This window comes from Carcharhinus amblyrhynchos, chromosome 26 (assembly GCF_965287045.1).
Source record: "Carcharhinus amblyrhynchos chromosome 26, sCarAmb.v2.hapA, whole genome shotgun sequence".
In the NCBI taxonomy this organism is placed as follows: Eukaryota; Metazoa; Chordata; class Chondrichthyes; order Carcharhiniformes; family Carcharhinidae; genus Carcharhinus; species Carcharhinus amblyrhynchos.
Window position 1 is genome coordinate 15,118,917 of NC_137349.1, and position 26,146 is coordinate 15,145,062.

The following is a 26,146-nucleotide window of genomic DNA, read 5'->3' on the forward strand; positions in this document are numbered from 1 at the left end:
GAGCGGCTTTGGCGATCCTGTCCCATCTTCCAGAACAGCGGAAAATTGTGCCAGATTCCACATCATTCATTTGGCACAAATGCCCCTCTGGGTGCCATTGTGAACAGGTTGCTGTCTGGCTTGGCATGGAGATGGAGGCAGGAACCAGTTTGCCCTGGTAGGGCACTGCCCAGCGCACTGGGGGTGGGTGGGGGTGGGGGTGGCAGCATGGCGCTCATTGCAGCGGGGCGGATGGTGAGGGGTGGGGGGGGGTGGTGGTGTGCAGAGTGGTGTCTAGCGTGCTGGGGGGTGGGGGTTGGTGCTCTGTACAGCAGAAGATGGGGGGGGCACATAGTTTGTCTAGCGTGCTGGCACTGCTGTGGCAGAAAGGTGGCACTGACCCAAATTCTTTGGTGAACTGAGGATTGTCTTGTGTACATTGCATGGAAACTGATGTGATTTCCCGCTGATGTGACATCAGTTTGAAAGGCGTGATGGAATGCCAGTGACTGGCTATTTTAATGAGTATTCATGAGATGCAAATGAATGCAAATACTCTTTGTGCCACCCGCCATTGGGAAAATTGCAATGTGATCGAGTGCCAGTGGATTTTCCCACTTTTTGACTCCCACTTAATTGTCTGCTCCGGCCTGCGGTGGATTTGGAGAACTCCACCTTAAAGCTTTTAAAATCAACATTTAAGACCACTTCCTGTCACATTAACAGAGAATACAGGTTTCCTACAGGTGCAGATCGGTGAAAGCACTGCGCGGTTTATTTAAACAGAAGGGCTGGAATGTTTTGGCCATTCACACCAGCAGAATTCTCTGGCTGAGTGCTAAACTCTCCGTCCTCGCTTGCGGCAGTGAGCAGGGAATGGCTGGAAAATTCCAGCCAAAGTGTCATCCTGAATTCAATACTCCTAACTATTCCTTCAAAGTAGAAGAACCAAATACAACAGCTTTGGAATCATAAGTTCATCAAACTTCTGAGCAAAGATCTGCTTTTCTCTTCCCTGGTTACCCTGATTGTTAATTCTCTAACAGAAATTCAATATGACCATTTTAAAAGTGGCTAACATAAAAGATCCTAAACATTAGTCGACTGTATACAAAACCCTGAAAAATGTTATCAAAATCTTCAGGAAGTTCAAAATTACAGCCCTATCTTTTGATCTCTGCAGTGCCTGAAGATCTATGAGCCCAAGGTACCATGGGCCGAAATTGAAAACTGCGTTAACGGTGACCTTGGAAACAAATTGATGCATCGGAATGCAGAGCTAACGGATGCTCTAAGACCACCACATGAGTACGTTCCCTGGATCCTGGTCAATGGGGTAAGTTGGAAAGATGCACAATCCTAGTTTACTCAACCTCTCCTTATAGCCAACGTCCTTGAGACCAGACAACATTCTGGTGGACCTTCTTTACGTTCCAAAGCTTCCACCTCCTTCTGGTAGTGTGGTGACCAGAACTACACGCAAGATTCCAAATGCAGCCTAACCAAGATTTCATATAGCTGCAACATGATTTCAAAAGACTTGTATTCAGTGCCCCAGCTGATGAAGGCAAGCGTGCCATGGTGTTGCCACTTCTATGGAACTGTGGACCTCCACGCCCAGATCCCTCTGTATGTTAATGTTCCTAAGAGTTCTGCCATTTACAGTATAATTCAGACCTAAATTTGATTTTCCAAAATGCATCACCTCTCATTTGTCTGGATTAAACTTCATCTGCCTTTTTTTTTACATTTATTTATTAGTCACAAGTGAGGCTTACATTAGCACTGCAGTGAAGTTACTGTGAAATTCCCCTAGTTGCCACACTCCGCCACCTGTTTGGGTCAATGCACCTAACCAGCACGTGTTTCAGACTGTGGGAGGAAACCAGAACACTCGGAGGAAACCCCCGTGGACACGGGGAAAATGTGCAGACTCCACTCAGACAGTGACACAAGCCGGGAATCGAACTCGGATCCCTAGCGCTGAAGCAGCAATGCTAATCACTGAGCCACCTTGCCGCCCACTGTGCCCAAGTCTCCATCTGTCCATATAATGTGACAATCCCTGGCACTATCAGCAACTCCACCAATCTTCGAGTCATCCACACTTACTAATCAGAACACCCACATTTTCCTCCAGATCATTTGTATATCCTACAAACAACAGAAATCCTAGCATTGATCCCTGCGAAACACCACTAACTACAGATCTCCATTCTGAAAAGCATGCTTCCACCCTTAATCTCTGTCATGTATAACCAAGCCAGTTCTGTATCCATCTAGCCAGCCTACCCCAAATCCCATGTCATAGTCATAGAAGTTTACAACATGGAAACAGGCCCTTTGGCCCAACTTGTCCATACCGCCCTTTTTGTTTTAAACCCTGAAGCTAATCCCAATTGCCCGCATTTGGTCCATATCCCTCTATACCCATCTTACCCATGTAACTGTCTAAATGCTTTTTAAAAGACCTGCCTCTACTACTACCTGTGGCAGCTTGTTCCAGACACTCACCACCCTCTGTGTGAAAAAATTGCCTCTCTGGACACTTTTGTATCTCTCCCCTCTCACCTTAAACCTATGCCCTCTTGTTTTAGACTCCCCTACCTTTGGGAAAAGATATTGACTACTTACCTTGTTAAGTGCTAAAGTAAATGTTGGACCCTTAGAAGATGAGAAGGGGAATTTAATAATGGGAAACGAGGAAATGGCCATGGCCTTAAACAAGTTTTTGTGTTGGTCTTCACAGTAGAGGACACAAATAGCATACCAATAATTGACAGCCATGGGACTGTAGTGGGTGAGGATCTTAAAATGATTACTATTACTAAAGAGGTAGTGCTTGGTAGGCTAATGGGACTAAAGGTAGACAAGTCCCTGGGTCCGGATGGAATGCTCCCCAGGGTACTAAAAGAAACGGCAGAAGTAATAGCAGATGCCTTAGTTGTAATTATCAAAATTTGCTAGCCTTGTGGCTGGCATGGTGGCACAGTGGATAGCACGGTTGCCTCTCGGTGCCAGGGACCGGGATTCAATTCCTGGCTTGGGTCACTGTCTGTGTGGAGTTTGCATTTTCTCCCTGTGTCTGCGTGGGTTTCCTCTGGGTGCTCCGGTTTCCTCCCACAGTCCAACGATGTGCAGGTTAGGGGGATTAATGAAGTGGGATTATGGGGATAGGGTGGCGTTTTGGCCAGGGTAAAATGCTTTTTCAAAGAGTTGGTGCACATTCGATGGGCTGAATTTCCCTGACTAATAAAGGTTCCCTCCGTCCTGCTAGGCCTCTGTCCTCTAGTATTTCTGGAAGGTTATTTGTGTTCTTCTTAGTGAAGACAAATCTAAAGTATTTGTTCAACTGGTCTGCCATCTCTTTGCCCATTATGAATTCACCTGATTCCAACTGTACAGGACCTACATTTGTCTTCACCAATCTTTTTCTTCTCACATACCTGTAGAAACTTTGCGGTCAGTTTTTATGTTTCTTGTAAGCCTACTCTCATCTTTTTTCCCTTTCTGAATTAAACCCTGTGTCCTCCTCTGCTGGATTTTAAATTTCTCCCAGTCCTCAGGTTTGCTGCTTTTTTGGGCCAATTTGTCTGCCTGCTCTTTAGCTTTAACATAACCTCTTCGCTTTTGTGCTCTGTGTCACTTTTTAACAGTGTCTGAATCTGTGGTAATGCAAGAAGCTTCGGGGGAACAATAAGGAGGATGATCCACTTTAGCCTCATCTTCTGCACAAATTCACAAAGTAGACAAAAAGTCCACTCACCAGCTTTAACAAAATACCAAGCAAACTGGAGTAGAAATCAAGGGCACTGTTTGCTTTAGTTCAGGTATCATTGTGTTCCCACTGCAAACACAACAATCATTCTTTAGTTTGTTGGAACTGATAGAGACCAGATCGGAGTGAGAGTCATAATAGCGAAGTAGATGGACTAAAGCTCAAGTTTAAAAGGTATGTCTTTTGTGATACTATCGGGCAAATTTCCATAAACATTCAGCAAGGCAATAATAAAAACCTGCATTTATGTAATGCCTTCAACACACAGTTGGTGATATGTTATGGTTCATTCAAGATGTCCAGAGTTGGTGTGGCAAAATGTATTTTTCACACACGTTGTAACCTGGGGCAACATTATTCCTGATTTCCCTTGTTAGCCACAGATGATCCACCTTCCCTGTTTTACTCTTAGGCCAGTAAAAAGTCTGACAACACCAGGTTTTAGTCCAACCTATTTATTTGATAATATACTCACAAGCTTTCGAGGGACACCCTCTTCGTTTCACCTGACGAAGAGGGTGTCCCTCGAAAGCTTGTGAGTATATTATCAAATAAATAGGTTGGACTAAAACCTGGTGTTGTCAGACTTTTTACTGTGTTTACGCCAGTCCAACGCCGGCATACCCACATCATGATTACTCTTAGGCCAGACAGGGATGTACAGTTGTTGAAGTTCATCCATGTTTATGTTTGGGAAGTTCATTCTTCCCGCTTAGAAAGGACAGCAGGACTAGAGGACACAGCCTCAAGATAAGGGGAGGGACAGTTTAGGTAAGAGTTGAGGAGGAACTTCTTCACTCAAAGGGTGGTGAATCTCTGGAATTCTCTGCCCGTTGAAGTGGTGGAGGCTACCTCGCTAAATATATTTAAGTCACGGGTAGATAAGTTTCTGATAGACAGGGGAATTAAGGGTAATGGGGACAAAGCGGGAAAGTGGAACTGATCCACTTCAGATCAGCCATGATCTTATGGAATAGCGGAGCAGGCTCGAAGGGCTAGATGGCCTACTCCTCCTATTTCTTATGTGTTCTTTATATGTCTGCCATTGCCGATCCATAGTCAACCCCTTAAGTGTCCTTTGCCAGTTTATCCAAGCCAGTGCAGGTCTGATGCCATCAAAGTTCCTCAAGTCTCAGACTTAACTGTGTCACTCTCCACCTTGATGAAGAATTATACCAAATTATGGTCACTCTTCCCCAAAGGATCTCTCACCACAAGATTGTTAATTAATCCTCACAATACCCAATCGAGGATGGCCTGCTCTCTAGTTGGCTTCTCGACATATTGGTGAAGAAAACCACCCCTTATACTCTAAGGTTTCTCACTTCTTCAACCTCTCTCAATATCTTCCTGTATATTGAGTTTTCCTTGCTTTATTTGCTCTCCCCAAATGCATGACCTCACACTTTTCCAGACTGAATTCCATCTGTCGTTCCTCTGCACGTTCAACCAAACCATTGATAAAATTCTGGAGTTGACAGCTATCCTCTTCACTCTCAACTACACAGCCCATTTTTATATCATTTGCAAATTTCCCATCACATCACCCTCATTTAGGGCAGATGATGGCCTAGTGGCATTATTGCTAGACTATTAGTCCAGAAACTCAGCTCACCCACACCCGGGTGTGGGGACCCGGGTTCAAATCCCACCATAGCAGATAGTGGAATTTGAATTCAATAAAAAATATCTGGTATTAAGACTCTACTGATGACCATGAATCCATTGTCAATTGTCAGAAAAGCCCATCTGGTTCACTAATGCCCTTTAGAGAAGAAAATCTGTCATCCTTACCTGATCTGGCCTTCATGTGACTCCAGAGCCGCAGCAATGTGGTTGACTCTCAACTGCTCTCGGGCAATTAGGGATGGGCAATAAACGCTGGCCAGCCAGTGACACCCATGTCCCACAAATTAATTTAAAAAAAACTAAAGTCAAATCCAAGTAAGTCTAAAGGGGAAAGAGACTGCATTTCCCTGCTAATTTCAGGCATCTTGAAGCAGAGATCCCTTTACAGATTAGTCCTCACACTTTCTTCCCACCCTCACTGTCCCAATCCTACAGCCCCTTGCTGCTGACCACATGCCGGTCTACTAATTGCACTCACCTCTTGCTTTGCCTCATTAAATTGGACGTGTACCTGGGCCGAATGGAATCGATCCCAAGTTACTGTGGGAGGTAAGGGAAGAAATAGCTGGGGCGTTAACAGATACCTTCACAACCTCTTTGACCACAGGCGAGGTTCCGGGGGACTGGTGAATAGCTAATGTTGTTCCCTTGTTTAAGAAAGGAAGCAGGGATAATCCAGGAAACTGTACGCCGGTGAGCCTAATGTCAGTAGTTGGGAAGCTTTTGGAGAAGATGCTGAGGGACAGGATATATGCACATTTAGGAGGAAAATGGACCAGTTACTGTCGGGCAGCGTGGATTTGTATGGGGAAGGTCATATCTCACTAACTTGATTGAGTTTTTGAAGTGGTGACAAAGATAATTGATGAGGGATAGGCTGTGAATGTAGTTTATGTGGACTTTAGTAAGGTGTTTGACAAGGTCCCACGTGGCAGTCTGGCATATAAACTAGGATCACATGGCATTCAGGGTGGGCTGGTTAGATGGATACAGAACTAGCTTGGTTATAGAAGACAGAGAGTAGCAATGGGTGTTTCTCAGAATGGATTTCTGTAGCTAGTGGTGTTCTTCGGGGATCAATGCTGGGACCTCTGTTGTTTGTAGAATATATTTTTGATCTGGAGGAAAATGTGGGTGGTCTGCGGATGACATGAAGATTGGTGGAGTTGCTGATAGTGCTGGGGATTGTCAGAGGATACAAGAGGATATAGATTGGAGACTTGGGCATAGAAATTGCAGATGGAGTTTAATCCAAACAAATGCAAGGTGATGCATTTAAGAATCAAATTTAGGTTAAATCATACTGTAAATGGCAGAACCCTTAGGAACATTAACAGAGGAAACTGGATGTGCAAGTCCACAGTGCTCTATAAGTGGCAGGATGATTTAAGAAGGCATGTGGCATGCTTTTTGGCTCCATCAGCTGGGGCATTGAGTACGGGAATTGGGAAATCATGTTACAGCTATATAAAACCTTGGTTAGATCGCATTTGGAATATTGCGTGCAGCTCTGGTCACCACACTATCAGAAGGAGGTGGAAGCTTTGGAGAGAGTGCAAAGAAAGTTCACCAGGATGTTGCCTGGTCCCAAGGGTGTTGACTATGAGGAGCGATTGAATAAACTAGAATTGTTTACTCTAGAAAGTTGGAGGCTGAGGAGAGACCTGATAGAGGTCTACAAAATTATGAGAGGCAGAGACAGATTTTTTTCCCAGGGTGGAAGTGTCAATTACAAGGAGCACAGGTTCAAGGTGAGAGGGGGAAAGTTTAAGGGAGATGTGCGGGGGAAGTTTTTCACGCAGAGGGTGGTGGGTCGTGGGTGCCTGGAACATGCTGTCAAAGGAGGTGGTGGAAGCAGGCACATTAGCAACATTTAAGAGGCAGCTGGATGGGTACATGAATAGGGAGGGAAGAGGGATAAGGACCAAGTAAGGGCAGAAGGTTCTTTTTAGTTAAGGCATCATGATCAACATGGGCTTGGAGGGCTGAAAGGCTTGTTCCTGTGCTGTATTTTTCTTTGTTCTCAGAATGTACTCCCCTCCTGATTATAACAAATGAAAATCAGAAACATTATCTTTGAGTTTTTTTTTGTGAATTCTCCTTGATGTTTGACTCCCAATCTCTCTTTCAGAAACACACCGATCAGCTGGAGGCTCAGGCTGTGGAATCACTCTTCAATCTTGTTTGTAACACTTACACCGTGAGTGACCTCTTTCCTACTTTTAGAACTTTACATATTTTGAGGTATCTGGAAGGTGGGTGTAAACACAGAGAATGTATTACAGAAGTTTGTGTATTTTTGTGTAAAAATGAACTTTCCTTCAGTCTGCTTTATTGAACTATCTAAATCGAAGGACAATCGCAGCTTTTTCAACTAACCACACAGTGGAGTGTCTTAACCCAGGAACCATTCTTTGGAATCTTTTCTTCACTCTCCCAGTATCTTCACATCCTTTCTGAAGTGTGATGCCCAGGACGGAACTCGGTAGTCCAACTTAGACTGGAACAGTGTTTTATACATGTTTAACCAATAGGGCAGGGAGTATAAGAGTAAAGGAGCCGGGTTAAGTGTAGGATACTTATTGTTTTATTAACTGTGCTCTCAGCCTGCCCTGCAACCTTCAACGATTCCTGCACGGAAATACCCAGGCCCCCTCTGCTCCTGCATCCTTTAGAATTTGATTCTTTTGTACTGTCTCTGCATCCTTCCTTCAAAATGAATAATTTTACTTTTCTCTGCATTAAGATTAACACATTTGCATAAATAAAGGATTGGTTAATGGAGAGAAAGCAGAAAGTAGGGGTGAATTCACAATTTCCAGATGAGAGACAGGGGGTGCGTGGACATCAAGAACACAACAACAGATAAAGCAGCAGTAAGCCACGTGGCCTGGGTTCAGTGCTGGGACCTTTAGAATTGTACAGCACAGCCCATTGAGTCCGCTCCAATATGATAGAAACATATGACATCCCACCTAAATCCATCTACCACTCCTTGACCTACAGCCTTCGCCACTGACAATCTATATTAATGACTTCAACAAAGAGACAGAATAAACTATCTAAATTTGCTGATGATACAAAGCTAGGTGGGAATCACTGGATGAGACTTACACCCTCACTTGTCCCAAAACTGTAAAATCCCACCTGAGGTCAACACACCTTCCCATTATCCGCCCCTCGCCTGCTCTGATTCCCCTGGTGGCAGGGCTTTAAAACTGCAATCATATAATCCCTAGTGTTGACGGAGACCGTTCGGCCCATCAAGTCTGCACCAATCCATCTTTAAAAAAAACTTACCCAGCCCCAACCCTGTAACCACCCCTGCCCCCACCACCAACCCCAGTGCATTTACCCAGCTAATTCCCCATAACCAACATATCTTGGGACACTAAGGGGCAACTTAGCATATCTAATCTCCCTAACCAGCATGTCTTTTGGACTGTGGGAGGTAGCTGGAGGAAACCCACGCAGACATGGGGACAATGTGCAGACTCTGCATAGACAGTGTGGAATTTAAGCTGTAAAGAGATAATGGCAGTTTCAGTTAGTGACCAAGAAGATGGTGGATGGCGTATAATATGTGGGGGGAGTGTGAAATTATTCACTTTAGCTGTAAGCATCAAAAAGTAAAATATTTATTAAAAGGCTGAAACTTGTAATGTGGATGTAGAGAGAGACTTGGATGCATTCATACAAGAAACACAAATTTAGCAGGTATACAACAAGGAAGATACCTGACGTGTTGGTCTCTGGTGCAAAGGGATTGGAGTATAATAAGGAAGCCTTACTGCAATTATTCAGGGCTTTGAGGTCACAGCTGGAGTACTTTACACAGTTTCCACTCCCCATGCTCAATGAAGATTCACTTGATTGGTTCCTGCGATGAGAGGGTTCTTCTATAATGTGAGACTCAGTAAACTGGCCCAGTTCACTCTTGGAGTTTAGAAAATTAAGACGTCAGCAAAATACAACGGATACTGGAAATCTGAAATAAAAACAAAAACTGCTGTAAAAACTCAGCCAGTCTGGCAGCTTCTGTGGCGAGAGAATCAAGCCTTATGACTTGAAAGTCTTTTATAAAGAGATGTAGACACTTAGCCACATGGCGAGATGTTACGGATAATCAGAAATTTGAGTGAGGGAGATTATAAGATGCAAAGTGATATTGAGGTGCAGAGTTTGAGGGAATTGCAGAGCTTGGGAGCGAGCTAGTGATGAACAAGTGGCCTAAATTGGTTAATAAACCCTATTTCTTTGTAATGTGCAATATTTGTCCATAATTCTTGCACTGCCCACCAGCAAGTGCCACCCAAGGTGTGTCAGGCTATCAGGTTAATGTACTTTATCAGGCTTGATCTCATCCGTGTTTCTTGCCTGTTGTCTGTCTTTGAGCCTGGACTAGAAGCCAAAGCTGATCTGTCAAACTGGCCCAGATCAACCTGGAACAGGTTTGCAGCCAAGAACAGATTACCTCTTCCTAATTCCTCTGTCTGTTAAAGCAGAACATACCGCCAATGCCGAGCAGTCATGTAAATTTGTGCAATAATTTAGGGCATCTGCCCTCATGATAGGATCATCTTCGAACAGCAGCTCTGCTGAGGAATGTCAGCTAAAACACGAGTCTGGAGATTGGAAATCACAGCCTTGTTACTCAGCTCCTACAGGAATGTCCATCACTGAATATTGAGGCAGCTGGTCATTCCCACTGTGACTGTGAAGTGAGCTTGGAAAGCACCATGAGAAGTTAAACTAACAATCCTGAATGGAAACTCAACGTTAATGGACTTCCCAATCCCTCATTAACTCTGTGGATCCCTGTCCCCCCCCCACTAAAGATTCTGCTCTGTGGAGAATCTAGTAGATTTAGAACCTGCTACTGATGATAGGTTTGGATTAATTCATACAGTAAAATTTAGAAGTCCAATCATTTTGATTTCCATGAGTTTGGGAAGGTGATTGAATAATAATCGATTCTACATTTCTTCAGTTATTATTTTTGTCACAAAGCCAGTCACGAATTGGTTGTGATTTTCATGCTGTTAAAATATTCCATTATTGTTTTATCTGCAGGGAACAAAGCCAACTGCCTGTGCAAAAGCTGAAGGAAAAAACTCATTCCCTAAATGCATGATTTAGCGATGGATGTACAGTGACTCAACTAAACTCTTCAGGTCTCTGACTATGTCTCTAATGAGTTTACATTTTATTGGCCGGACGGGGAGAGGAGGTGTGAAATGCTTGGCAGTGACTGGGATTTTAGCTGCTTCAGTACCCTGTGGTTATTGGATATTCATGATGTAGAGATGCCCAGAATGCTGGAATCACTTTGTGGTTCTGGTGAGCTTTTTTTTATACTGAACAGTAAGGATCAAAAGCTGAGTTTCCTTTGATCTTACAATGTTTTGATGCAAATTATCTTCATTGAAATAAAACAAAATACTTCAGATGCTGGAAATCTGAAAGAAGAAACAGAAACTGCTGAAAGTATTCAGCTGGTTAAGCAGCATCTGTGAATTGAGAGAGAAGCATTTCTAACCTACACTCATTGACCTGAAACATTAACTTTGTTTCTCTCGACACAACTGCTCCCGGACTTGCTGAATACTTGTGGTATTTTCTGCTTTGATTGTGAATGAAATTCGACTGCAGAACCTGGTGCTACTTGAAATGGAATCAGAGATTTCTGATGCTGTAAACACAAAAACACAAACCAGCAAGATTTGAGTTTGCAATCAGTATTGCTTTCTGTCCCAGTTTTCACTGAAAATGTAATGGATTTTTTTTTAACTGAAAGCTTTTTGCTATTTCTGCTAAAGTCAAATAAAATGCTAATTTTAAAAATCAATTGTATTTTAATTGTATTATGAACATTCTTAAACAACTGAGAAAAGTTCCAACATTAAGCAAGATCCATGTTTGTTTTGTTGAGCACTGGAATGATGATCTCTCTTGTTGGAGATGGTCATTGCCTAGTTTGTGTAACATAAACGTTATTTGCCAATTGGCAGTCCAAGTCTCGAACATGAACTGCCTTATAGAAACAAAGATAGGAGCAGGTGGACACCATTCATTACAATCATCACCTAATCCTGCTTTCTCCCCATAATCTTTGATCCCATTCGCCCCAAATGCTATATCCAGCCACCACTTGAATACATTGAATGTTCTGGCTTCAACTACTTCCTGTTGTAATGAATTCTTCATTCTTTGGGTGAAGAAATGTCTCCTCATCTCTGTCCTAAATGGTCAACCCTGAACCCTCGGACTGTAACCCCTGGTTCTAGACTGCCCCAGCTTCAGGAACATCCTCCTTGCATCTACCCTGTCAAGTCCTGTTAGAAATTTGTAAGTCTCTATGAGATCCCCCTTCATTTGTCTGAACTCCAGTGAAAACAATCCTAACTTAGTCAATATCTCCTCATACATCAGTCCTGCCATCCCTGGAATCAGCCTGGTAAACCTTCGCTGCACTCCCTTGACAGCAAGAACATCCTTCCTCAGAAAAGGAGACTGAAACTGCCCACGCTACTCTAAGTGTGGCCTCATCAAGACCCTGTATAGTTGCAACACATCCCTGTTCCTGTACTCAGCTTCACAATGAAGACCAGCATGCTATTTGCCTTCTTCACTGCCTGCTGCACCTGCATGGTTACCTTCAGTAACTGGTACACAAGGACACCCAGGTCCTGCTGCACACTCCCTTTCTCAATTTACAGCCATTCAAGTAGTAATCTGCCACCTAGTTTTTGCTTCCAAAGTGAATAACCTCACGCTCATCCAAAGTATACTGCATCTGCCATTGATTAGCCCACTCACCCAACAAAGAACAACACAGCACGGGAAACAGGCTCGTCGGCCCAACGAGCCCGCGCCGCCGTCCCACTGTCTCAGTGACCTATTCATGATTTTAGTCTACACCTAATGTGCGAGAATCACGGAGGTCCAATATAGGGACAATTTAGTACCCAATCAATCAGCCTAAAAGCACATCTTTGGGATGTGGGAGGAAACCGGAGTACCCGGAGGAAACCCACGCAACCACGGGGAGAACGTGCAAACTCCCACAGACACAGGCCCAAATCCATGTGTCCACACAGCAACAGAGATAGTCTCTGAGCTGTCATGTTGCCCTCGAGATGGTCCAGTTTAAGCACACTAACGACATGAAGCAATAGGCAACTCCCGAAGCAACGTCCAAGAGCAGCCCACTACAACCTGCCGCATGCATGCCCCTTGCTGGACTTAAATGCCTGTGGAGACAAAAAAAATTTATTATTAAACATGTCCAGATCACTCTGAAGGATCTCTGCATCCTTGAAAGAGTTCATCCTTCCACCCAATTTGGTATCATCTGCAAACTTTGAGATGTTACATTTTGTTCCCTCATCCAAATCATGAGGACAGAAACCGTAGAAACCCTATAGTGCAGAAGGAGGCCAATTGGCCCATCAAGTCTACACTAACAATCCTACCCAGGTCCTAGTGCTAATCCCTCTAACCTACGCATTCTGGACACTAAGGGTTAACTAAGTGTAGTCAGTGCACCTAACCAGCACATCTTTGTAGTGTGGGAGGAAACCAGAGCACCTGGAGGAAACCCATGCAGACTCCAAACAGACCCAAGCCAGTAACTGAACCAAGGTCCCTGTGAAGCAGCAGTGCTAACCATTGTGCCACCCCTTATATATTGTGAATAGCTGGGATCCCAGCACCATAGAGTCATAGAGGTTTACAGCATGGAAACAGACCTTTCAGCCCAACTTCTCTATGCTGCCCTTTTAAAACCCTTAAGCTAATCCTGACTGCCTACATTTGGCCCATATCCCTCTATACCCATTGTACCCATGTAACTATCTAAATGCCTTTTGAAAGATAATTGTACCTGCCTGTACTACTATCACCTCTGGCGGCTTGTTCCAGACACTCACCACCCTGAAAAAATTGCCCTTCTGGACACTTTTGTATCTTTCCCTCTCAATCCTATGCCCTTAAACGCACCTATCTTTGGGAAAAGATATTGACTATCTAGCTGATCTATGCCACTCATTTTATAGACCTTTATAAGATCATTCCTCAGCCTCCTATGCTGCAGAGAAAAAAGTCCCAGTCTATCCAGCCTCTCCTCATAATTCAATCCATCAAGTCCCAGTAGCATCCCAGTAAATCTTTTCTGCATTCTTTCTAGTTTAATAATATCCTTTCTATAATAGGGAGACCAGAATTGTACAGTATTCCAAATGTGGCCTTACCAATGTCTTGTACAACTTCAAGAAAACATTCCAATTCCTGTATTCAATGTTCTGACTGATGAAACCAAACATGCTGAGTGCCTTCACCACTGTCCACCTATGACTCCACTTTCAAGGAGCTATGAACCTGTACCCCTAGATCTCTTTGTTCTGTAACTCTTATTGATTCCCTCACCACCTGCCACAGTCTCAGTCTAGCAGCGATGTCCATTCTGTACATGCCACCCTCAGTGCTTCCTCCAAATGGCCAGGAGATTTGCTAGTGTCACATGGGAGGATTTAAACTAGTTTTGCAGGGGGGTGGGAACCAAAGCAAAGGTGAATTAGCTGAAGGGGAAACCAGAGAGTACGGCCAGTAAGACTCAGAGAGCAGGTAGGGTCTGGTGGACTGAAGAACATTTGTTTCAATGCAAGAAGTGTAACAGGTAAGGCAGATGAACTTAGTCTCAAGATGTCAGGCTTCTCATGAGGTTCTATGTTTGCAGGATGCATATTGAGTAAAATAACTGCTTTTTTTGGAAGTTACTTTGGCTGCAGAAAGGTATCGGAGTCTTCAACTTACTGGCCCTGATTTCCAACATCTGAATCAAACAGATCATAGAATCCCTACAGTGCAAACAGAGGCCATTTGGCCCATCAAATCTGTACCAACAACATCCCACCTAGGCCTATCCCTGTAGCCCCACCTATTTACCCTGCAACTCTCTCTAACTTAGACATCCTGGGACAGTAAGGAGCAATTTAGTATGGCCAATGCACCTAACCCACACATCTTTGGAGTGTGGGAGGAAACCCATGCAGACACAGGGAGAACATGCAGACTCCATACAGACAGTGATCCAAGCCAGGAATTGAACTCAGGTCTCTGAAGCTGTGAGGTAGCAGTGCTAGCCACTGTGCTGCCCCTACAGATCAATTTCCTGAACAACGACAGAGCTGTCTATGGTTGGTTTAATGACCTTTGGCCTTCCTTCCAGGTTTGTGGGGATTCACCCCTCCCCCTCCAGATGTTGACTTTTTGTGCTGAGGCCGATTTAATCTTGTCGCTAAGTATGTGGTAAAACAAGGAAGCCTCAAGTCAGATGGCGATTCATTGATAGTTATAACTATACACAGACAAGCTCAGTACACAGGTCCAGTTGCACTGACTCCCAGGGTCTCACTATAGGCTCCACCCACTGAGCCACATCCTAACACCTGATAAGTTAGACTTTGCACACTGTTTTGAGAAACTCAAGGGTCATGTGACCTACAGACAATCACCTATTAAATGGGCCACACTATTAAATTCCTCCTCTCTTCCAATCATTCAAAACAAAAGTCCTTTATATAACTATGTATAGTACAGTTGGATTGGTCATGCTAAATTGTCCTTTCATGTCCCAGTATGGCTAAGAGGGTATAGTGGGGCAAATACATGGGTAGGTGTGTGGAGTTACATGGATAGGGCTGTCCTATTATTTAATAAGGGTAGCAAGGATAACCCGGGTAATTATAGGCCAATGAGCTTGATGTCAGTGACAGTGAAATTGTTGAAGATTCTTAGTAATAGGATCTATACATATTTGGAACTGAATGGTCTTGTTAGTGACGGACATGGTTTTGTGTGAGGGACGTCATGTCTCACTAATTTAATGGAGTTTGAGGAAGTGACCAAAATGATTGCGGGAAGGGCTATGAACATTGTCTAAATGCGGCTTTGACAAGTTCCCTCACGGCAGGTGGGTACAAAAAGTTAAATCACATGGGATCAGATGGATTCAAAACTGGCTTGGCCATAAGAAGACAGGGGGTAGCAGTGTGAGGGTGTTTTTCTGAATGGAGGTCTGTAACTAGTAGTGTTCAGCAGGGATCAGTGTCGGGACCTCTGCTGTTTGTGATATATGTAAGTAACTTGGAAGAAAGTGTAGCTGGTCTGATTAGCAAGTTTGCGGATGATAAAGATTGTTGGAGTTGCAGATAATGAAGATTGTCAGAGAATACATCAGGATATAGATAGACTGGAAAATTGGACAGAGAAATGGCAGATGGGATTTAAATCTGACAATATTTTGGTCGATCCAATTCAGGTGGGAGCTATAAAATGGTAGAACCATTAGGAGCATAGACAGATCTGAGAGTACAGGTCCACAGATCCTAAAGTGGTGAAGGATTTGGCATGCTTGCCTTCATTGGCCAGGGCATTGAATATAAAAGTTAGCAAATTATGTTACAGTTGTATAAATTTTTGGTTAGGCCACATTTGGAGCACTGGCTGTGATTCTCCCATTGTGACCTGCAACTTTTCTGGCAGGTCACGGTGGGAGATGTGCATCTGTGGCCTTGACCAGGAATGCATGCACGTCTCCCAGAGCGGGAGAACAGTTGCTGGTCAGACCACACTGGAAACCAGCAGGCAGGCAGGTGAGTAATTTCAATCTTTTTAAGATGCATATGAGTTAATTAACTGGACCTTTCATGTCCCAGTTGAATCTCCCACCCCATCAGAAGTACTTCATTCTGGCAGGGTTCAGACTAGCTCCCCACATTCAGGGAACTCATGGGAGACCCTGCTAGAATGAAGGGGGCAGTTGGGGTCACCCAGGGGGGTCAGGTGGTGGGGGCTGGTGCCTCCTGGCAATGCCAACTTGTGCCCTCTGGGCATTGGGTAGTGCCAAGGGGACAGGGCTTAGGGGCAATTGTGGTGGGGGGCCCTGCTGCCATTCTGCACTGGGAACAGTCTGGCATAGAGGGAGCCCTGGGTAGTTTGGGCACAGAGAAAGTTTTAAAGAAATTGAGCCTTGAGAAACAATGCCAGACTCTGACTGCCATTCCTGGAAAAACACATTTTTAACCAGTAAAAAGGTAATAAAGCAGTTTTGAAATGAAACTGGAATCCTCCTAAGTTGATAGCCCCTTGGTTTGTACCCAAGCAATGAGCTATTTTACGTCTTCAAACAAAGATATAAGTGTATTTTCCTTTGCTTTGAGAGATGGGATGACTGCTTCAGAGGGAAACAGGGTTTTTAGAAATCAGGCCAGATAGTCCACAGTTGGAGGTGAATACATCCTGCTCCAGAGTTGCTCTACACACTGCAGTCAAGTAATCTGGAATGTTCCTCTAGGCTATCTGTAAAGCAATTCAAGAATCATTGTTTGTATCACAGGTCAGCACTGAGAGCCACCCTGGGTAACCCAGACTCCACCAGACCTTGAATCCTACAATGCAGAGGGAGGCCATTCAGCCTATTGTGTTTACACCAATGCTGATAGCACCCTGAGGCCCTCTCCCCATAATCTCACACATCATGGCCAATCCCCCCAAACTGTACAACCTGCTGTTGAACCCTAACTTTTAACCCAAGTAATTGACTTTCTATTCAGCCAGATTGTTAACAAATTTTCTTTGACAAATGTGGTCAAGTCTCTTATTCTGGGTAACAGCAGTGAAAACGGACACTTGTGACACACTGCACACTCCCTTTGCTTGTTTTCTCTAAAGGACATCTTCCATAATAACAGGACATTCCTTTGCTGACGAAGTGAACAGATTAGTTACAGAAATCCTTTGCATGCTGAACAAGATAGCAAGAGGTGAATGAATTGAGAGAGAAATCTTTGAGCCCAGCTATTAAATTACACTAAAGGACAAGAAAAATTTCTCCAATAAATATTTACTTACAAATGCAGCAATAGTGGAATGTAGGAAGTGGAGCACAAAAACAGTCCGAATTGGATCCAACTTCATTCAAGACTCAGTTGAGGGTGAGCCTGTCAAACAGGTACATTCCCATGCCATTCTCAGGGGCTCTCAGTCTGTTCAGGTTGGTGATGTGATTGCTAAGCTTCTCGATCATCTTCACTTGTTCATCCAAGTAGTGAGGCTCCAGGAAGTCACAAAGCTAGAAACAGGAAGTCAGGCAATATTAGTGAGTTCTATTATCTAGATGTAATGCACAAGTCTGGTTCTACCCACAATTCCATTAAACTGGGAGTGAGTGGATCAAGAAACATTGCTGCCTCAGAATGGATCTGTTTCGTGATCAGGTTCAGAGTAGGTGACCTTTCCAGAACAAACCCACAAGTGGGAAACAAAGCAATGGAATTCTGTCACAGGGGGAATTGTAGATTCTAATGTTATCTCAACACCACTGCGGAAAACCCATCACACAACTTACATGAGAGTCAGTGTCCTAGAGGAGAGGTTGTGCAGATCCAGCAGACTCTGGTTCACATTCTTCTCTATCTGCAGAGCTCTCTACATTGCCTCCAGCCCATTGCTCCACTCATCCTGCTCTGGCTTCTGAAATAGAGGAAGCAGCTTCATTATTCAATGTGGGGGGGAAGGTAATAATTTAGTAGCTATTAGTCCTTGGGGCAGCATGCTTAGCATTAGAGTCACTGGGATGACATTGCAGACCATTAGTGGAGAAAGATCAGTTTGTTAACTCTGCTATTTAGTTAATGCAAGTCCATTCCCAAAATTCCTCATTTTTAAAATATCTTTGTGTCACAAGTAGGCTTACATTAACACTGCAGTGAAGTTACTGTAAAAAATCCCTTAGTCACCACACTTCAGCTCCTGTTTAGGTACACTGAGGGAAGAATTCAGCCTGGCCAATGCACCCAACCATCATGTCTTTTGGACTGTGGGAGGAAACCCATGCAGACATGAGGAGAACGTGCAAACTCCACAGTCAGTGACCCAAGCCAAGAATCAAACCCAGGTCCCTGGTGCTGTGAGGCAATAGAACTAACCACTGTGCCACCCTGATGTTTATAGCTTTGCCCCTGCGCAAGTACCAGAGTCTGAGTTAATAGTTCAGTTCTTCCCAAATTTCTTGATCCTCTAGCCATTAGAGAAGTGATTTAAAGATCCACATCACACCAACATTAGCAACTTCAATCAACCTCAATGTGAGAAATCGAGGATGCGATGACAAGATATTAAACATTTGAAATGAGAGATCTAAACTGTATGGCAGACCCCTCCCAAGGGAAAATCCAACCTTAATATCCTCTAGGATGAATCTGCCTCCACATTTATTCTGGAATTCCACCACCTTCTCAGTATGTTCCCATTCCTCATGTGACTGCTCCTTGAAGAACTCAGCAAAGTGACTCAGGGCAACATCATCCTGGTCCAAAGTAAGCATACTGCAGGGAGAGACACAAAACGAAGGGTCAGGTTTGATCCAAGAAAAAACAGCAGCGTCACAAATAGATAACATCTTTTGATGTCATTGGTTGGCCTTTAATTAGGGACTCGAGTATTTCCTGGGAAGCCAAATAATGTTTTTCTCAGTATGTTGACAGTCCATCCCTAGAAAACCCAAGAGCAGTAATGCTTTTTGGCCTCTTAATGTCAAACCAAATAAACAATCTCAAGTTAAATCAGGACAATGTTAGAGGGGAAGCTCCCCAAAAGGAGGAGGAACAGCCTGAACAAAATCAAAGTACAAAGGAAATTTGAAAACAAATTATAGTGTGATCGTTAGAGTCAATAATGCACCCCAGCCCCTGTGGGTGCAGAAGGCATCAATTGTGCCCGTGGACACAGCATGCTCCCTCTACAGGTACATGTGGCCGCAAACATAGCCATGGTACGAGGGCAGACAGTCGGGATGGATGGCCCCCTCAATCGCCCACTGCCTGGGCCTGTAAATGGCATGTTTCGTTAGACGCAGGTTCGCGAGGAGGTCGCCATCCCAACTTGCCCCTCTCTGCACCAGCTGTCCGTAGATCAGGAGCATGGGACTGAAGTGCAAAACAAAACTTTAATAAAAAGGTTCAGGAAAAAAAAAAGGGAGGGCAACCTAAGACACGAAACACAGACATGGTCCACGGACTCCACAAGGCCACAGAAGGGGCAAGCTTCAGAGCTCGTGAGCCAGTGAATCCTACAGTTGTACGGAACTGCCGCATGCATCACCCTCCACCCCAGGTCCCTGATGTAATTGGGGGAGATCCCCCTGTAGAGGGACCTCCACTGCCCAACCGCAACAAGGCCTGCCAAAGTGTACCCGGGCGAGAGGCAAGGATGCGGTGGTGGAAAGTGTGCAGCAGCAGCTCGTACAGGAAACACCTCCGTGTGGTGGAAAAAGGCATGGAGGACATTTCCACAAGGCGGCTCATGCTGTGGGGCACCTGACTCGAGGAGGGGGGGAGCTGAGACTTTGGGCCAATGTGGAATTCCGTCTGAGCAGGAGAACGCTTTGGTAGGATCTCACCGCAAGCTTTTTGGCTGATAGCTAAATTTCAACGTGGGAAAATTTGAGTGAGTACAGCAAAGGCTTACCAGCCTGATTCCTGGGATGGCATATCTGTTATGATGACACTAAGTCAGTTAGGATTAGAATCAGAGTTATGAGAGAGATGTTATAGAAAGAAAATTCTAACAGGGTAGATTCAGAAAGAACGTGCCTAATGGTGCAAGAATCCAGAACTAGGGGGCCATAGTTCGAGGACAAGGGGCAAACCTTTTAGGACAGTGGTGAGGAGAAATTTCTTCACCCAGAGAATGGTGAATGTGTGGAATTCACTCCTACAAAAAGTAGGCGAGGCCAAAACATTGTGAATACTTGGGGTGAAAGGAATCAAGGGATATGGGACAGGGCAAGATCAGGATATCAAGTTTGATGTTCAACCAGGATCAAATGGCTCTACTTTTATTTGACCTTTCTCTCCCATGCCAAAGAAAAAGATGCTTCAAATCAGTAACTTAAACATTTTAGATAGGGACAGGTTCAACACATCAGGATTTACTCATTTAAAGAGAGGATAAACTGACCATAGCTAATGTTTCACTAACCAGTCACCCAATTACATTTAATTGCTCCTCTGGTTGGAGAAGGTCGCATGGGTCTATGCAACACCAATACAATCCTACTGGAAACCTCATGAAACCACTGAATCCCTACAATGCAGAGGGAAACCATTCAGCCCATCAAGTCTACACCAACTACAATCCCAGCCAGGCCTTATTCCCACAACCCCATGCATTTAACCTAGCTAGTACCACTGAAGTGAAGGGGCAATTTAGCATGACCAATCTCCTAACCCACACATCTCTGAACTGCGAAAGGAAACCCACACAGATACAGAATGCACAAACTCCACACAGACAGTGACCCAAGCCAGGAAGTGAACACAGGTCCCTGGCACTGTGAGGCAGCAGTGTTAACCACTGTGCCATCATGTCACCCAGTTTGCAATGACTGGTCTTATAACCCAGAGTTAGTTTTAGATTTAAAAAAAAACTCCAGACTGGACACAGCAATTCTAAAACAGGAACAAGCTCCTGTTGGAATGCTGAGTCTATTCAGTCTGGGGGAGGGAGATATCTAAAACCAGCTCATCAACCTAGAGAAATTGCTCAGAATGCAACTCAGTCACCTTATTAAACTGAAACTAGGATTCCCAGAAATGTGTAGCTCACCATGGAGAGGTAAAGAACATAAGAAATAGGAGCAGGAGTAGGCCATCCGGCCCTTCGAGCCTGCCCCGCCATTCAATAAGATCATGGCTGATCTGTCATGGCTCAGTTCCACATTCCCACCCTCTCCCCATATCCCTTAATCCCCTCGCTTATCAAAAACCCATCAACCTGCGTCTTAAAAATATTGAGCGAGGCAGCCTCCACCACTTCAACGGGCAGAGAATTCCAGAGATTCACCACCCTTTGAGTGAAGAAGTTCCTCCTCAACTCCGTTCTAAACCGCCCCCCTTTTATCTTGAGGCTGTGCCCCCTAGTCCTACTGTCCTTTCTGAGCGGGAAGAGTCTCTCCACCTCTATCCTATCCATCCCGTTCATCATCTTATGTGTCTCAATGAGATCTCCCCTCATTCTTCTAAACTCTAACGAGTACAAGCCTAGTTTATTCAGCCTCTCCTCATAGCTCAACCCCCTCAGCTCCGGTATCAGCCTAGTAAACCTCCTCTGCACTCCCTCCAAGGCCAAAATATCCTTGCGTAAGTGCGGCAACCAAGACTGCACACAGTACTCCAGCTGCGGCCTCACCAATGCCCTATACAGCTGCAGCAAGACCTCCCTACTTTTATATTCAATCCCCCTCGCTATGAAGGCCAGCATCCCATTCGCCTTCCTGACCACCTGCTGCACTTGCAGCAGGGAATAGAGCTCTAGGTCGATCTGCTTGTTAACAGCATTCTCACAATCCTTATGGTAATTCTGACACACTTGAGAAGCCATCTCACTGAGGATAAAAGTCACACAACAAGCTAACCTCAGCACTCTCATACTCCTGTATTTATACCACTGGGAGCTTTTTTAAGGCACCAAACAAGTAAACAAACTCAAATTAACTTAGCGACAAATTAAAAGGGGCAGCCCCCCAAAAAGGAAGGGGGGGGAACAGCCCAAACAAAACCAAAGTGTAAAGGAAACTTAAAACATTAAATCAAAATGTGTTTGTCAGGGTCTATAATGCACCCCAGCCCCTGTGGTGCCCAGCGGGCACGGAAGGCATCAACTGCGCCCGTGGACACCGCATGCTCCCTCTCCAGGGACACCCGGCCATGAACGTAGCTGCAGTAGAGGGGCAGACAGTCAGGATGGGCAACCCCGTTGATCGCCCGGGGGAGGAGGAGCTCTACGGGTAAGAAGGACGGGACTTTTGAGATGACGAGCTTGTGGGCGGTGGCCTTGAGCGGATCCACCGCCAGGAATGTCCCACCCACCGTGAGCCCCTTTTCCAGGGCGAGATGGACCGCCCGCTCGGCCTTCAGAAAGAACACGGCCCGGCCATACACCTTAGAGACAATGGCTGAGAGGCCAACAACCCCAGCCACTGCCCTCACACGGGCCTTGATGGTCATGTCGGGGTGGGCGTAGCACTTGACCCCGAGCTGTTTTGTGATTAGTGTAAACGGTGGCAGGGCCTTGGGAGCAGCGGGGGCTTTGTCTGCCGCCACACCCGCATAGATGGGTCGAGAAGGCACTGTCACCGGTGACACCGTCAAAGTCACCATGGTTTACCCGAGGAGTGCTACACCTATCCCGAGAATGCCCAGGTGTATGGCAGAACGTATATGCGTGTCCGAGGGGAGGGTCTCGGGTTGTAGGGAAGGATGGGTAATGGGCCTGTCTGCCCAGGTGGCAGGGCAGGGTCAGAGAGGGAATGAGGGAGGGTGGAGTGGGGGTTCAGGTGCTCTCTCCCCGGAGTTAGAGAGGAGATTGGAGGAGCAGGAGGGAGGACGAGGGACAAGGCACTGAGGAGGGCCGGCACCCCAGCCGGGGGGTGACGGGAGGGGAGGGGGCCGAATGTCAATGTAGGGGACAGCAGCAGTGGGTGGGGTGGGGTGGGGTGGGGTGGGGTGGGAGGAGTTTGTTCCTTCAGCCCTCCTGGGTGCAACAGTCAAAGTCCAGAGTGTCTTCACCCCACCCCCAGGAGATGGAAATCAGTCTTAATATTCTCCCCACCCCCACCCCACCCCACCCCCTCCCCTCCCCACCCCCACACCCCCTCCCCTCCCCACCCCACCCCACCCCCTCCCCTCCCCACCCCACCCCACACCCCCACCCCCTCCCCTCCCCACCCCACCCCACACGCCCACCCCACCCCACCCCACCCCACCCCACCCCACACCCCCTGGAGCTGGAAATCAGTCTTAATATTCTCCCCACCCCACCTTTCCAAACACCAACTTTTGAAGATAAGGGCATCAGCCCAGCCACTCAGTCCTTTGATGCTGTTGTTTCAGGGTTGTCCAGTCCTCCCTCCTGTGGATGGGAAAAGAAAGAACCTCTCACTCTCTGTGTCTTCACTCCCTCTCTCCTCAGGGAGAGAGCACCCTCCAGTGGCCGGATGGTAGCTCCTCTGTCCTTCCTTCCCTCTATCCTTCAGGTTTGGCATCTTGACCAGTCTCACAGAAGGAAATCCTTGACATAACCTGCTTCTCGAGTATCAGCAGCTGCAGCAATGGCTCTCTCTCAGCAAGCAGGTGCTTCCAGTCGATGTCCAAAGGGTCTTCCCAGGAAACACTCTCTCAATGTGTCCTGGAGAATGGAGTTTCTGGTTTTGAGCAGTCATTTGAGCAAGGAGCAGGAATGGGCCAATCAGTCTCTCGAGCCTACTCCACCATCTGCTGTGGTGGGATTCAAACCTAGGACCCCAGAACATTAGCTAAGTTTCTGGATTAATAGTCTAGCGATAATACCACTAGGCCATCGCCTCCACTTGGAGGTAGACTGGAAGAGGCTGATTATCACCAGGCAAAGACACAGGGAATCTAGTTTGCAAACATGATTTTTTTGGGATGAAAGTGGGTGTCCTCACACTGAATTCTAACGGTATTATTTGCAATCACTTTAACGATGTCCCCTACACCTCCTTCTCTCAGCTATGCTATTTAGTGATTTGATTTGATTTATTATTGTCACATGTATGAGTATAGAGTGAGAAGTATTATTTCTTGCGCGCTATACAGACAAAGCATAATGCTCATAGCAAAGGAAAGGAGAGGGTGCAGAATGTAGTGTTACAGTGATAGCTAGGGTGTAGAGAATGATCAAGTTAATGTGAGGTAGGTCCATCCAAAAGTCTGATGGCAGCAGGGAAGAAGCTGTTCTCGAGTGGGTTGGTACGTGAGGTCAGACTTTGGTATCTTTTTGCTGATGGAAAAAGGTGGGAGAGGGAATGTGTGGGGTGCGTGGGGTCCTTAATTATGCTGACTGCTTTGCCGAGGCAGTGGGAAGTGTAGATAGAATCAATGGATGGGAGACTGGTTTGCATGATGGGCTGGGGTACATTCACAACCTTTTGTAACTTCTTGCGGCCTTGGGCAGAGCAGGAGCCATAGCAAGCTGTGATACAAGCAGAAAGAATGTTTTGTGTGATGCATCTGTAGAATGGGTGAGAGTTGTAGCTGACATGGCAAATTTCCTGAGTCTTCTGAGAAAGTAGAAGCATTGGTAGGCTTTCTTAATTATAGTGTAGGCACTGGGGGAACCAGGACAGGTTGGTAACGTGGAAAACTAGAAACTTGAAGCTCTCGACCATTTCTACTTCATCCCATTGATGTAGACAGGGGCACTAGTGATCGTCCACTGCGCTTCCTGAAGTCGAAGGCAATGAGGGAGATATTACTGTCGTCACACCAGTTGACTAGATTGTCTACCTCGTTCCTGTACTGTGTCTTATCATTGTTTGAGATGCGAGCCACTAGAGTAGTGTGGTGAGAAACTTGAAAATCTAGTCTCGGTGAAAGGTAAAATGGATTTGTGATGAGTATCAGACAGAAGGCTGTTGCTCAGTCAGAGTAAAGTGCGATGTGGAGTTTTATGGCCAAGTTTCAGAGCTGGAAACAACAGTGTTTTTTCCCCTTTATCTGAAAAATTTGAGTCCACTCTTACTAAAAGCTTATTCTTGGGTGGGATGTGGGTGTTGCTCACAAGTTCAGTATTTGTTAGCCATGGCTCACTAAGCCATTTCAGAGGATGGTTAAAAGTCAGCCACACTGCTGTGGGTGTGGAGTCACGTTTTGGCTATATATAGATATATAGAGCGAGAGACAGGAAAGAGAGATATACATAGAGAAAGAGATAGAGAGAGAGAGAAAGATATATATATTTATAGATATATATATATAAAAAGAAAGGTATATACATATAGAGAGAGGGACAGAGAGATCTCTATATCTTTCTTCACTCTCTCTCTCTCTATATATGTATATCTTTCTCTCTCTTTCTATCACTCAATCTCTCCTCATTTAAGAGATTAGAAAAAGAGAAAGTGTCCGATTCTTGGCAGGATTGAACAATTGGATGCAGTTTTATCCAACCTGTCTGTTAAGGTTGCTTATAAACAATACAGCAAGTTATTGAAATTATATGATTAAAGTGATTTTGTGTATACTTGCTTATCGTTATCTTGGCATGTTTCAGTAGACAGACAAATATTTCAGATGATAAACTGATCTGGCAAATACAGATTGAATGGTTGTCATGTTTAGTGTTGAGGATTATTGGCGAGAACAGGCATGTTTTTCAATACTTTTTGTGAGTTAACAATGTGATCTATTGGCGCCAGCTGGTGGAGATGGTAGGCATTGCTCTCTTCACCATAATCCGTGTTGATTTTGAAACGACTGCAATGACTCCGTGGCAATAAAATGCATTCCGGTGTTGGAATTCTAAATTGACGGCAGCGCAATGGTGTAGTCTCTGCCCTCTATGATCAACCCAGCCCAACTTGTGTCTTTCTAACAGTTTCAATATCATTACTATCTCCTTAAGATTCTGGGTTGGATATTCTACTTTTTACAGAATCACTGCAGTGCAGAAGTACACCATTGACCCTGCACCGACAATAATCTCACCCAGGTCCCATCCCCATAACCCCATGTATTTACCCTGCTAATCCCTTTGACACTAAAGGACAATTTAGCATGGTCAATCAACTTCATCGGCACACCTTTGGACTGTGGGAGGAAACTGGAGCATCCGAAGGAAACCTACGCAGACACAGGGAGAACATGCAAACTCCATACAGCCACCCTAGGCTGGAAT

General features: G+C 45.2%; 1 protein-coding gene and 1 long non-coding RNA gene across 3 annotated transcripts in view; one reads left to right on the forward strand and one right to left on the reverse strand.

Moving 5' to 3' along the window:
- The window catches only part of ifi30a (IFI30 lysosomal thiol reductase a), a 33,123-nt gene extending 21,889 nt beyond the window's left edge, over nt 1–11,234 (forward strand). Inside the window, exons 5-7 of the mRNA XM_080213160.1 lie at nt 1,163–1,315; nt 7,518–7,586; nt 10,460–11,234. Coding sequence (XP_080069286.1) covers nt 1,163–1,315; nt 7,518–7,586; nt 10,460–10,525 — 288 coding nt within the window. The 3' untranslated portion in view covers nt 10,526–11,234. The remainder of the gene's footprint in view (nt 1–1,162; nt 1,316–7,517; nt 7,587–10,459) is intronic.
- Nucleotides 8,741–23,358, reverse strand: LOC145358835 (uncharacterized). 2 transcript variants are annotated; one of them, XR_013889515.1, is made up of 5 exons: nt 23,269–23,358; nt 18,627–18,774; nt 17,796–17,920; nt 17,300–17,519; nt 8,741–9,374 (listed from the first exon to the last, which is right to left on the reverse strand). It is a non-coding gene; the product is annotated as an uncharacterized LOC145358835 (long non-coding RNA). The 2 variants fall into 2 exon arrangements; XR_013889516.1 differs by lacking the exon at nt 8,741–9,374 and adding an exon at nt 12,674–16,747.
- Between the last annotated feature and the right edge of the window lie 2,788 nt (nt 23,359–26,146).